We start from the raw sequence: 14,498 nt of genomic DNA on the forward strand, positions 1-14,498 counted from the left end.
AAATGTAATTCAAATAAATGTAATGTAAATAAATGTAATGTAACGCTTGGTTACCTTGAGAAACTTGTGCAGCAGGAAGGCGAACCAGTTGGTCAGCATCTTCTCAGCGACAGACTCCGTTCTGAAATGCAACACAACACAAAACACGGGGCTGAACAACACAACGCAACACGCTGAACAAGCACACTACACCGGTCACTAATGACCAACCACATATCACACAGAATTCTTGCATCGTACCTGTATGGCAAAGTCAACATATTTTAACAAGGCAAATTCTGTGCTTGCTTTCAAATGCAGACATTCACATACAGTAATGTAAGAAAAGCTCATACTGTATATGACTGTGGAGTTTGAGACGTTTGCTGCTGCGCTCTTATAAAAACTGTGCACTGCAGTGTCACAGAGGGCTTGCAATTCATTTAGCACGGAAATACACAAATTCATAAAAAATTAAAACAAGAAATGACACCAAAGAGCAAAATGTACCAAGGGGCATAGATAACGTGTGCCCCTCAGAATCCCGGCACGGTGTGAGGGGCTTGGGTTTTATTTAAGGAAAGACGCAACAGAAAGAATAAGGAAGGAGAAGGGAAAGGAAAAAGCTCCAGAACAGTGTAGAGAGGTGTGAGACGTACAGATAGGGCTGTGCCATTGGTTGAGCGCGTAACACTACAGGTGGAGTCTGCCTCAGAATACCCATACTGCCCCACTTCACCAGGCTCAGCAGCAGCCCTTCCATTCGCCAAACGGTCAGTGCCATCGGCGCCCCCGCCCCACCTCAATCCCGCGACACCACGGCTCTCCGCTGCCCCGCCGCCCGGCCGCACCCCCGAACCCCCCGCCCCTCTCAATCAGCCGCTCGCCGGGCCGCTGACGCCCGCTGGCAATTTACTCAGCGACGCATGGAGAAAATGACCCTCTTAATGCAGCCGAAATCACTATGATTACAGCCCAGAAACGGCAGCCTACGCCATTCTCCGGGGCTAAAAAAAGGGATTAGGTGGGATCCGTGTGACACCGATCGCGGCAGGTATTAAACAACGAACGCTCCTCTCGCATCTTAAGAGCGAAGACGCACAAACCAGCCCCGATGAGTACGGCCGTCCCGCGTCTGAATGAAACGAAGCGAGATTGGGCTCATTACGCCCGTAAACGCGCTGACGCGCGGAGGAAACGCGCTGCCGTTCACCTGTCTGACGCAGGCCTCCTCTCCTACCGGCTCCCACCACCCCCCCGCGCCGCGTCACGCGTGGAGAGCGTGGGCATGTCCTCCGCTGACGCAGGCCTCCTCTCCTACCAGCTCCCACCATCCCCCGCGCCGCGTCACGCATCCTCCGCTGACGCAGGCCTCCTCTCCTACCGGCTCCCACCTTCCCCTGCGCCGCGTCACGCGTGGAGACCGCGGGCGTGTCCTCTGCTGACGCAGGAGCGGCAGACCGGAGACCGGGCTGTGTCTCTACTCTCCAGCCTCACTCATCTCCTCAAACATGGCCTCTGTTACTGCGCTGCTGCTGCCGGTGGCCTGGAGGTGATCCGCCCCGCTCGCCTGGAGGTGATCCGCTCCGCTGGCCTGGAGGTGATCCGCTCCGCTCCTGAACCAGCCAATGCGGCGAGCCTGCGCGGGAGCAGCGGGCTGTGGAGCGAGGCTGCCACTCCGTGACGCTGCACCAGAGGAGAGGATACAGAGTCTTCTCCTGCCGCTCAGTGGCAGCAGCGCTGTGGCTGACTGCAGAAACGTGAGCGGGCCTTGGGCCTGCCTCCACGTCCAGGGCTCGGTGCACCCCCCCCGCCCCCGCCCCCCCGCGGCTCTCTGGCCTGCCGAAGCCGTCGCCCGGCTTGCGATGCGCACATTGGCCCTTGTGTTTGACGGACAGGAGAAGAACACGCATCACTTCCAGTTCTTCTCCATTCCCTTTCACGGAGAGGGGCGGCAGGAACTCCCTCTCATTCGTCCTCCATGTTGACTGGGAGCGAACGCATTAGAGCCTAATGGAAGCTATTAAGCAGTTTAATAAGCTCAGCCAGTCCCCATGTAGGAAGCCCCCCCCCCCCCAAAAAATAAAAATAAAACAAAGAAAACTCATCCTATGTGTAGGGGCTGTGATGAGCTTCTTAATTTCTGTGTTTGAATGGCTCAGAAAGCCCGTCTTTGTTTTCCTCTGCTTTCCTTCTTCCCCCATCCCGCTTTTAATTGAGTTTCATTAATGAACATCAGGGTTTCATTATCCAATAGTGCATTAAGAGGAATGAGTTTTCCTTAATGCTGGTAAATAGGTAGAAAGGGGTGGGGGGAGTAGGGGTGGAGATTAGAATGAAGCGGAATGTCTTGCGCCTGGGCGATGCAAGCCCCACATTTCCCTAATGACCCATTCTCAATCGCTCTGGATGGACGGAAATCTCATTAGAAAATGTGGTCAAAGGACGCAATACAAATAACAGCAAAAACACCTGGGGGTGGAGGGGAAGATGGAGCCATTCCATTTTTAGCTGCTATTTCTCCTCAGAAACGAGTGAGTGGGGGGGGGGAGCTGACAGAGCGCTGGATCAGTTTTATACGCTGCGCGTGGCCTCCTCTCTCTGGCGGATGGGTGATGGGCAGCCCACAATGCACCCTGTCTCTGGAGCATGCTCAGATCTCATTATGGAAAGGCAGAGGGGGGCTGTCTGTTTGCACAGCGCTCAAAGGTGTCTCCACCTTGGCACTGGCTCAGTTCCGCCAGAGGGAGAAAACGAAAGATGGAGAGAGAGGAAAAGAGGGAGTGAGGAAATGAAAAGGATGCCACAAGGTTTGAAAAGGCATGGCCACAAAAAACAAGAAAAACTGCTTGGCAGGCAATCTGCACTCTCAGCTTCTGGCCCAGTTTAATAGGAGAAACGGCAAGACAAGGTTGGTTCTCCAAGCTTTGTCTGGCGCTCTAGTTGTAGTTGAAAAACCAGCTTGTTGGGAAATGTAGTATGACTGTATAAATGGAAGCTGAGCTCTAATAGCTGTACAGTGTTAACAGCTACAGATCTATTAATGGTGCTCAATTTTCCCACATTGAATGGAAGTGGAAATAAAAATTACCTTCATTCTAAAACCGGTCCTCAGACACACACATGCAGAGAAAAGACAGACAGATTTCTTGGTTGGCATTATATTTCCTTTATCTCATAGAGAGCACTGAGGCCCATTTACAGAGAAGACTGTAATGAAGGCCTGGAGCTATTGTGCTGAATGGTTGGCTTTAAATGGTGTTATAGCATATTTAAACTCTTAAGTGCGCAGAGAAGGCCAGACCTCCCACAAAACAGAGAAAATGTGTGCTTTTGGCCCCATTTTGTTGACATTCTGTTACTATTTTAACTAAAGCCCTTTTCCTATTCACTCAGCTCTTCCCTGGGGGACATTGCTAATACAGTGCATATTGTTTCCTCAATTAAATTATTCTGTTCTGGATGAAAGTCATGCCGCCACTTGTTCAGCATCTAACATGCTAACTCATGTTTAGCGCCTTCCTTTCCTGCCTCTGTTTGGACCCCTGGTGTTCCAAGCAGCTTCTCTCTCACCTTCATATGAGTGAGTGACTTCAATACCTAAGGCCAAGAGAGACAGGAAGTGAGAGAGGAAAGGAGGATATATATATATATATATATATATAGAGAGAGAGAGAGCGAGAGAGAGAGAGAAAGCAAAAGAGAGAGGAATAGAAAGAAGTGCGGCTGCAATGTTAATTACAGCGAGCGTGACTGCTGCATCTCTAATGCACCGATAACCCAGAAACTCTTCTCAAGGAGATTACCCACAATCCCGTGCATAAGAGCAGGTTCTCTCGAGGGGAAAAAAAAACCCCTTTCTGACTCCCCACAGTCGGCACTTTATCTTCTCAACGGACCTCTCTGCTGGAGATCAGCTCAGTAATGAAGCATGGCTCCACCACAGCCGTGCCATTTCACAGAGTGGCTCTGTCAGAGTCGCCCACACCCAGGCACTTATCGCCGCCACTTCCCAGAGTCGCCCGGCCCCGCCGCTCGCAGGGCCCGCCGTCCGCACAGCCGGCGCACTGGTTATGGATTCGCGTGGGCACTTTCAGAATGCTTTAACTCGCCTTCCTTCATGCCCTCAAAGACACCTCCTTAAGCTCTTGTGGCGCGTACAGAAGTGAAAGCATTTCGACACGAGAGCCTTAGCTTTACCCGGAGGACGAGAGGTCACGACTCACTTCTGCTGTCAGCAGAAGCGCTTCATTTTCCCACGAAAACAAGTTTAAATTCACGACATTTCTGAGCGCTGCGCAGTAAGAGGATGTCTGCTGTTGATATACTATTCTCTTTCATGCCATTCACTGATTATAATGACGACCGCTGTGAGAATCCAAAAGAACATCGTTTGCACCAACATTCTACCACAGTCGCACAGCTCAAGAAAACAGAAACAGGTATAGCTGTGAACAAAACACATTGTGGAATAAATTCTTTTGACCATGCATATAATTTTTCTTAATAAAAATTATATTTCTGTGGTACAATGAAAAGTCACAAGTCTCACTTTATCTCTATAACCATACAAAAAGACTGGATAGGAGACTTGATTTCTTTCACTAGATGAGACGGTTTTGTGGGAAGTGGTTTTCTGTTCAATATCAAAACAATTTACTGTTGCCCATAGCACCTTAGAAAAGGGCAGAGGATGAGAAATCACAGCTGCTGTGGACAGGCTAAAGCTGTAGTATAGGAGGCATCTGTGCATGGTTGGCAGTTACCACCAATATCTGAATGGGAATGACAAAATGATCATGTTACAGTGAAAATGATCAAGGAGCATCTCTAGTTTTAAATAATCAAATGAATCACAAGCAGTCAGAAGGTGACAGTCAAACTTTGGATTACAGATACATGTTCCCAGTCCTGGGTTATAAACTCACAAACTACACCGCCGGTGAGCCAGGGGGCCTTGAGAGGACCCCAAACGCACCCTGTCACCCCGGTGCACTCCTCTGGAGGTCCGTCTCACACGGCCCCATTAAAATGGAGGGTGAACCCCGGCGCTGCGGGCCCCTCCCTCCCCGGCGCTGTCTGCGCGGTGACCTGGGCCGGAGCGGGTCAGGGCCGCTCCTCCCTCACGCCGCTAACCCGCCATTAATAATTCATCTCCCCTCGCCGCGCTTCCTAACCCCGCCACCGCTCACCTGCCGCTCGGCTAACGGGCATCACCCGAGAGACGCGCCCGCACGGAGTCGCTCAGACAGCTTCCCTCCAAACGCCCGTCTCCGAGCAACACACGACAAAGCCTCACCTGCTGACGGCCCTCCTCCACTTTACAGGCACGTCCAAAAACAAACAAACAAACAAACCGCGACTGACGCAATTCACGGCTAGGCCGAGTTCGGGGTATAAATAAGACGACGTATATCCCTTTATGAGTTATTAATTAATCATGCGCACATTGTTATTCGGGGCGCAATCTGTGCACAAACTCGTTATTGGCTGCAAATTGACGAGCGAGCTACTGAGGTGCAAATGTGCTTCTTTGTCATTCGCGTTATCAAAATTTTTAGTCCCAGACGATAAACACAATGAAACATTTTACTCACGCTCCCCACTTATTTCTCACTTGTTTGAATTAATGGCTCCCATGGCCTCTGGGTTACAAAGCGCTTCAATTTCACAGCGCATCAAAATCCATCTCCATTAGATATTTTCTCCAAAGCAAAGAAAGCAAGAGAGAGAGAGAGAGAGCGAGACTTTATGAGCCATCCACATTTTCACTGGCTTTTAGTGGAATAAGTACCGGGCAGAACAAAGAAATACAGAAATATATATATAAATGAACAAATAAGCATGACGAATGGATAAACCCTAATGCTTAAACATGAATGTAATCTAAAACTATGGAATACTTAGCCTTCAAGACAAGGCTTACAGGGCCTGAGCAGATTACAGCATTGCCTTTTTGATGGTGAAAATAATACAAAATGCGGAGGCAATCGTCTGCCTGTGTTTTTTTAAATTTAAAGTAATAGCATAATCTGAATCGATTCCCTGCGTATGTGTCTGTGTCTGCATTCAGCTAATTAATGGTATTGCAACCCAGAACTGCAGAACAGAAGAGAAAAACCACAACAGGAATGGATGCCTTTGGAAAAATACTGCTCATTTGAAGCAGAGAGGAGGCTGCTGCTGGGTGTGAGATGGGGCTGTGGGTAAGATGGCGCCGGGTGTATGATGGTGCTGGGGGTATGATGGTGCTGGGGGTATGATGGTGCTGGGGATAAGCTGGACTGGGTGTAAGGTGGCGTTGAGTCTATGGTGGGGTCGGGAATAAGGTAGTGCTGAGGGTGAGAAGGGTTGGGTGTAAGGTGGTGCTGGGGGTGAGAAGGGTTGGGTGTAAGGTGGTGCTGAGTGTAAGGTGGTGTTGGGGGTAAGGTGGTGCTGGGGGTAAGATGGTGCTGGGGGTAAGGTGGAGTTGGGGATAAGGTGGTGTTGGGGGTAAGGTGGTGCTGAGTGTAAGGTGCTGTTGGGGGTAAGGTGGTGCTGGGGGTAAGATGGTGCTGGGGGTAAGGTGGAGTTGGGGGTAAGGTGGTGTTGGGGGTAAGGTGGTGCTGAGTGTAAGGTACTGTTGGGGGTAAGGTGGTGCTGGGGGTAAGATGGTGCTGGGGGTAAGGTGGTGTTGGGGGTAAGGTGGTGCTGAGTGTAAGGTGCTGTTGGGGGTAAGGTGGTGCTGGGGGTAAGATGGTGCTGGGGGTAAGGTGGAGTTGGGGGTAAGGTGGTGCTGGGGGTAAGGTGGAGTTGGGGGTAAGATGGTGCTGGGGGTAAGGTGGGGCTGGGGGTAAGGTGGTGCTGAGTGTAAGGTGGAGTTGGGGGTAAGATGGTGCTGGGGGTAAGGTGGAGTTGGGGGTAAGGTGGTGCTGGGGGTAAGGTGAAGTTGGGGGTAAGGTGGTGCTGGGGGTAAGGTGGAGTTGGGGATAAGATGGTGCTGGGGGTAAGGTGGGGCTGGGTGTAAGGTGGTGCTGAGTGTAAGGTGGTGTTGAGTGTAAGGTGCTGTTGGGGGTAAGGTGGTGCTGGGTGTAAGGTGGTGCTGAGTGTAAGGTGGTGTTGGGGGTAAGGTGGAGTTGGGGGTAAGGTGGTGTTGGGGGTAAGGTGGTGCTGAGTGTAAGGTGCTGTTGGGGGTAAGGTGGTGCTGGGTGTAAGATGGTGCTGGGGGTAAGGTGGAGTTGGGGGTAAGGTGGTGTTGGGGGTAAGGTGGTGCTGAGTGTAAGGTGCTGTTGGGGGTAAGGTGGTGTTGGGGGTAAGGTGGTGCTGAGTGTAAGGTGGGGCTGGGGGTAAGGTGGTGCTGAGTGTAAGGTGGAGTTGGGGGTAAGATGGTGCTGGGGGTAAGGTGGAGTTGGGGGTAAGGTGGTGCTGGGGGTAAGGTGAAGTTGGGGGTAAGGTGGTGCTGGGGGTAAGGTGGAGTTGGGGATAAGATGGTGCTGGGGGTAAGGTGGGGCTGGGTGTAAGGTGGTGCTGAGTGTAAGGTGGTGTTGGGGGTAAGGTGGTGCTGGGGGTAAGATGGTGCTGGGGGTAAGGTGGAGTTGGGGGTAAGGTGGTGCTGGGGGTAAGGTGGAGTTGGGGGTAAGGTGGTGTTGGGGGTAAGGTGGTGCTGGGGGTAAGGTGGGGCCGGGTGTAAGGTGGTGCTGAGTGTAAGGTGGTGCTGGGGGTAAGATGGTGCTGGGGGTAAGGTGGGGCTGGGTGTAAGGTGGGCTGAAGGTTACACATTTGTGCTGAAAGCCTGTGCCTGAACTCTACTGGCCTCCTGCTGGACCCAGCCCCAAGTTAGTGTAGGTGCAGCCAAAAAGCCTCCCCCCCTCCACTGCCTCAGCCCCAGAAAAAAAAACTATCTCTGGCTGAAAGCAGAGAGAGAAAATTAAAGTTGAGCTGATGTCTGAATGTTTTATGGGTAGCAGACAGAGGATAAATGAGTCTGACAAAGCCACTGCGTTCTGCAGCTGCAGGACCTGTGGGGGGAAGGGGGGGTGGGCATAAAGGACGGAGCTGCCTTCACTCCTCCACTCTCTCTCTCTCTCTCTCTCTCTCCCTCTCTCTCTCTCTCTCGCTCATGATCGCTCTCTCTCTCGCGCTCATGATCGCTCTCTCAACATTAACATCTTGCTGTGCATCGGCTGCTGCCACATAAGGCACCGGCAGACTCTCAGCTCCTGACATAAGCTGTGACACGAAGTACCGGGGATTATGGATCATAATAAGCATCCCTGCTGCTTTTAACAAGGAGCCAAATTAAACACTGAGGCACGTCTCTGTAACCGTCAGAAACAGCCACGCAAACTTGAGGGCAACTTTTCACGCTGTCTCTCACGGAGCGGAAGGGCATGTCGCTCCACAGATGAGCACTGCACTGCCAACATGCTCGCCTAACTTGGGAAGAAGTCTTTCTTGTGATAGCAGGTTGATACAGTGAATAGCCGTGCGTCCATCCTTGGCCAGCTGAGGAGAAAAGGCCATTCAGCCTGTCTATGCTCGCCATCAATCTAAAACTGCAAAGACTGTTTATCAAGAGCAAAGACCCTGGAGTTGTATTTCCTTTCCTCTCTGTCCTTCTACCTCTTCGCTTCTCCTCTATTTGCTCCTCTCTCACTTTTCTCTGACCTTTCCTGTTAACCACTAGCACTTTTCTCCCTCCCATATGGGGAGCTGTTCCCCATGTAATCCCTTTCCTTTTTAACCCTTGTTCCTCCCATTTCCTCTACCCCATCCCCTTCCTTACCTCACCCATCTCAGTCACTTTCTCCTGGGGCTAGATTCTGTGCCAAACCCTCATTCTGCATTTAATGCTTTGTTAATACAGTGGATTTCAGATTATGATTAGCATAATCTCAGCCGACCCAGGATCAGCTTAACCCTTTCCTCCAACAATGGGTTTGAGAACATGATTAGCGATGGTCAAACTGATCCTGGATCAGCTTAACCCTTTCCTCCTGTACTGGATTCGAGGGCATGATTTGGGCTGTCCAAGCGGGGAGCGTACCTGCGCAGCAGCAGCTTGGGGTGGTTCTTGCTCTCCAGGTTCTTCTCGATGAGGTCGGAGAGCAGGTGCTTGAGCACGTCGGTGGCGTACTCCAGCTTGCCCTGCAGGGCGGTCATGATGAGCGAGGCCACGTTGCCGCGGTCGCGCATGGAGAAGGAGCGCTGCAGCTCCAGCGTGCGGATGAAGGTCAGCAGGAACACCTTGTTGTTGATGAGCTGGCCGAACATCTTCAGGGCCTTCTCCACGCTCAGCTGCCCGTTCCCCGAGACCTGGGGGCCGAACGGCGCACAAGGGGTTAAAACCCAACGGCACTCCCGACTCGCTCTTTAGATACTCCTGAGAATTCTCAGTGAACCGCGTAACGAACCCAAAAAAATACGTTCACATGAAGGAAGAATTTTGTTCTGAATATTTCAGATAATTACTGCTCAACGGAGGCATTGACACAGCGCTACACTCTGTCTTTCATGGGAAAACTGGGCGAGGGAGCGGGGCAGAAACACAATCCTGCATAATTTCACCGAGCTGTCATCGAGTGGCGACCATGGCCAATTCATCATCATTTGAGGAATTTCCCTTCCCGGGTAATTACTCTTATTAGGTATCAGATGGGTTTATATGGAACAACAAGCAAAAGGACATTGTGATACATCAATAAACCCATACTCCATGAGCACCGTCACACATTCCACAAGCAATACAAGAATACATTTCCAGCAGAACAGCCACACAGGAGCTGCAGTGATGTCTCTGCATGTAAAGCACCCTACGGAATGTCCTTCTGGAGTGGATTACATCTTCCCCCTTCACAACAACATTGTGACGAACACTGCTCTTCAGGTTACAGAATTCACAATGGTGGAGTGTGAAATAAAACTTTGCTGGGCACTGGGTCTAATTTGGCAGGTCTTTTGACAGCCAGAGGGCAGAGTGGCAGAGCTCCGCACGGAGGCCATGTCTGCCCCCGGGGGGCAGAGCTGCGGGTGAGTGGTACCCCCCCCCCCCCCCTCACCTCCAGCTCCCGCAGCACTGGGTGGTCCTCGATGCCCGGGAAGAGCACCCGCATGGCGTAGGTGCGGTAGTCCAGGTGCGGAATGCCCGCTCGGTCCAGGTCGCTGGTCAGCTCGTTGATGTCGGTCTGCAGTTCGGCGAATGCTGGCCGGGAGGAAGCGAGGGAGGAAGGGAGGGAGGGGGAGAGGGAGAGAGAGAGCAAGAAAGAAAGAGAGGAAGAGATATTGAAACATTAAAAACAATTCATTTCGGTAATAGGTGAAACCATTAGTACATCAACCAAAACACACAAAAATAACTAAATAATCACTCCATGCCATGGTACTCTCGCCAAAGAGAGGCATGTGAGGGGGTTGAGGGCTGAAATAGCAATGGTGGACTGTTGCCTGGGTCTCAAGGCTGTCAGTGGGTTTCAATTATTTTTGTATGGATGTGGACAGTAAGCTAGATAAGCAAACGCATAGCAAGACTACTCAGCCAAAAGACAGTAACATGACAATGTGAGTTTGGCAGCTTTGGACTTTAAAGGAACAGCTAAAATGGACACAATTTGATTTTTAAGCCATGAGTTCTTGCGTTCTCTTCATTCTTTTACTCTTACTTTCTTTTTTCTTTCTCTGACGCACACGCACACACACACACGCACGCACACACACACACATGTTCTCCACAGTAAATTGGCTGTGTGGAAGCCAGGCTGTCCCCTGCTGTTTGAGACAGAGGTGAGATGTGGTTAATTGGGTCTGCTCTGGCTGAGTCTGGATGTAGGCCTGCCCCAGGAAGCCCCCTCACAGTGCAGGATCACACCAGCACCCCCCTGCCCCCCCCCGCCCCAACCCCAACCGCAAACCCCAAACCCCCCTCGAGGCTCAGTCAAGAACCAGACGCCCCCGTGAGGGGTTCAGGTAGGCCTATAATCCCGCTTCTGTCCCCCCCCACCTGGAGCCACTCCAGCACGCAGCTTGTGTTTTAAACATGACCCGCCTCCCCGCCTTCCTGCCAATCTGCCCGTGTCCGGATTTTTAATGCTGTGAGCCTCATGCAGCTCTACCAGCAGCCAGCTGTGCAGGAAGAGGAAGGAGCTCAGCAGCGGCGGAGCAGAAATCTGTACAAATCTCTCCCCGCCCGCTCGAGAGAGGAGAGGTCAGCGAGCCGAAGGGGGCGGCGGCTTCGCCCGCTCGTACGCTGGCTCCCGTCGGGTCACCTCTATAATGAGGGCCACTCTGGAGCGCGCACTCAGGCTCAGCGCGCCGTGTGTGGACTGCGGGGGTTTGGGGAGGGGGGGATGAGCTGAGCTGTTTTTCATTCAGCGCGGAACGAGGCGGTCTGGCCGCACGCGTCGTAACCGCGTCTCAGAGGGGGGGCCCGGCGGGATTAATATCCGGGAGTAAACGTCCGCAGGTTACCATGGCAACCCCATGCCCGGCTGGCCGAGCGGTGTTGGAGCACGAGCAATAAACCGAAAGAGGAGAGAGACGGCAGGAAAGAGGGGGGGGGGGACAGAGAGTAAAAAAAAGAAAAGGAGCGGCTGGGTGACGTGCCCTCCCTGCTCCTCCCCCTGACTCTGTGCGTCAGCACCGGCGCGTCCCGCTCTGCTGCCTCCCCTGCATTTACTCTCACAAGCGCCTCTTTGGAGGGAAAACACACCCCCAGGCTTTTATCTGCACGCCATATCGCACGCCGTATTGGGTTGCAGACGACGGCCATAAAGTCTGTCGGCGGAGTACGCGTGCGCGTAAAGGTCAGTTGTCATAAAACATCATTTATAGGGAACAAGACAACAAAAAAAAAATCCTAGCGTATTCCTTGGAGTCTTCTGTTCGTGTGTGGCGCACACCTTTAGCAAACACGCCACTCGCGTAGCGGTTGTTTACTTTGCGTGTTTCATGTTTGCAATCTCCCAGCTGGGGTAATGTTACATCTCTGCAGGTGCTTATGAACGCTAAACTGCAATGTGCCTGAATGCCACAGTGCCTTACACCACAGACACAAAAAACCCAAAACAGCACCACTGTGGGGTCCGCTGTAACAGGATGAGGTGTAGGAGCTGTCTGACCAATGAGCAGTCAATCCTTTAGACAGGCAGCACATCTCTGAAGTCAACCTCTGAGCCGTGTTCCACCGACAGGAACACAGGGTTTTTCACCAGCTGCAGAGTGGGGCCGACGGACGGGTGGGAGGGCCACGTCCTAACTCCGCCATTACGAAGTTCAAATGAAAACTTCATTCATTATTTATGACGTGCATTACCACACCTGTGCGTAAGCTGTAAATTCTACCTTATTATCCGTGTCAGTTTTATGTGACGCGCAGCACAGAGAGCTGCCCGTAGGGACAATAAAGATTTACTGTACCGTACTCTTACTCCCGCGGGCTTTCGGGCTCTCCAGAGACAGCCGCCTCCATCGATTCCTAGTCCCGCACGATTCGAGAAGCCGCGTAACGGCCCGTCGCCATGGAACCGAAACGAGGCTTCAAACGGCGACCTGGGAAACGGCGCGCGTCTCCCCGCAGCCGGCCGACCCGTCGGAAATTTCGACGGCGTGATTCTGCGGCGTTTCGGCGACACGCTGCGCTTCGTTCTAACGTGTGAAGCGTCGATACGCACAGCCTAATTTTGGAAACCGCTGCGCTGTGCGCATTTGTGAACGAGGAGCGGCTCTATTTCCAGGTGAAGCGCTCGCGGTGGTAAATTGTCAATTCACACCAGAGGTGCAGTGTAGCAACTCATGACTCAGAACCACTGCGAAGTGATTTTCTCTTTCAAAGCGCGTCAGTCCTAAGCTGTGAGCTCTATCAGAACCTAAGAAAATCGTTCCCCCCGACCCACTGTTAATTGACTCCCGATGTGGCGCAACAAAGTCGGGTTGCCGAAAAAAGGATATTGTATGAGCCGCAACGCCTCCGGCTGGCCTCACCCTCCTTGCACTCCAGCGCCACGCGGGACTCCAGGTTGTCCATCTGCATCTGCAGGCGCTTGAGCGTGAGGTCGTTCTCGCGGGACTTGCGCTTGTAGGCGATGAGGACGATGATGACGATGATGAGCAGCAGGCCCCCGCCGGCCGCGATGCTGACGATGGCGGGGAGGGTGAGCAGGCTGTCGGACAGGATGTGCACCGCCCCGGGGGAAACATGGAGCCCGCCCACCTGGACCTGTGTACACGCACAAACACACACACACACACTGCCTTCAGGAGACTGGGGAAAATTCTTCTTTTACCTGTATTTTCAAAAAATCTATAATAAATAGACATTTATTTTTGTGTATAGTACAATATAGTACTTTTAACAGTTTAATGCTTTAGACACAAGTGACAATCCCCGAACACTACTTGCGATTTACAATTTTGAACATTTCTTTTGGTCAATATTTAGGGTGATTGCCACTCGGTGCTACAGGACAGCACCCATTGGAGGAGGGCGGAGTGTAGCACAATGGGTAAGGAACTGGGCTTGTAACCGAAAGGTCGCAGGTTCGATTCCCGGGTAGGACACTGCCATTGTACCCTTGAGCAAGGTACTTAACCGAAATTGCTTCAGTATATATCCAGCTGTATAAATGGATACAATGTAAAAAATGCTATGTAAAAGTTGTGTAAGTCGCTCTGGATCAGAGCGTCTGCTAAATGCCTGTAATGTAAATGTAATGAGGGGCCTGTCCTTCACAGGTGACAGCCTGTCAACATCTGCTGTGCTGCTGGGAGGAGCTGCAGCGGAGGGCAAACTGACGAACCCTGGCTGCAGTCATGCACAAGCCACCTGGATGCTCTGTAAGTTCTCACACTGAGTTGATCAGTTAAAGCTGGCTGGAGCTCACAGCTCCTCAGCCTCACTGGGGTCTCTCCCCTCTGAGCCTCTTATCACTGGGGGGATTAAACACGCCCACTGCCAGCTGCTGCTGGGACCGTCACACCTGCACAAACACACCTACACACACACACACGCACGCACACCTACCTACACACACACACACCAACACGCTCTCGAACATTCACATCTGCTTCCAGTATCAAAGAACACACACACGGCCCTGGACAAACACACGGCTGACTCACCAGGACTTTGTACTGCCCGGTGAGGTTGGGCGGCTCGCACAGCAGCTGGGTCTCGGAGACGGTGACGGAGCAGGGCGTCTCCCCGATGAGCACCGTGTAGTTCAGTTTGACCCCTCCTGAAGCCGGGGGCACCAGGTTCCTGCCCTGTAGGGGGAGACAGGGGACGCAGAGATTACCAGCAATCTCTACTGTATATGTGAAGCCTGCCTCTAACATCTACCTGCTGCCCCACCACTGTATTGAATGAGTGTCTCATATCTTTCACACTATGTTTAAACTAGCTAATCTAGCTCCTGTAGGCTAAAATATTTGTGGTAACAGCCATACATACCAGGATTATTACAATGTAGTTAAAAACGACTGGGGGAAAGAAATAACACCTTTATTTCAGACTGGGTGGGGGTGAGGGCGGGGGTAAAAGGGGGGGT

The 14,498-nt window shown here is 52.1% G+C and overlaps 1 protein-coding gene across 1 annotated transcript in view; it reads right to left on the reverse strand.

The window, feature by feature from the left end:
- Positions 1-14,498, reverse strand: part of plxna2 (plexin A2) — a 205,569-nt gene that overhangs the window by 23,954 nt on the left and 167,117 nt on the right. The window contains exons 19-23 of the mRNA XM_035383418.1: positions 14,071-14,214; positions 12,934-13,168; positions 10,017-10,159; positions 9,005-9,273; positions 55-121 (exon numbers count right to left, since the gene is read on the reverse strand). Of these exons, the coding sequence (XP_035239309.1) occupies positions 55-121; positions 9,005-9,273; positions 10,017-10,159; positions 12,934-13,168; positions 14,071-14,214 (858 nt within the window). The remainder of the gene's footprint in view (positions 1-54; positions 122-9,004; positions 9,274-10,016; positions 10,160-12,933; positions 13,169-14,070; positions 14,215-14,498) is intronic.

This window comes from Anguilla anguilla, chromosome 11 (genome assembly GCF_013347855.1).
Source record: "Anguilla anguilla isolate fAngAng1 chromosome 11, fAngAng1.pri, whole genome shotgun sequence".
In the NCBI taxonomy this organism is placed as follows: domain Eukaryota; kingdom Metazoa; phylum Chordata; class Actinopteri; order Anguilliformes; family Anguillidae; genus Anguilla; species Anguilla anguilla.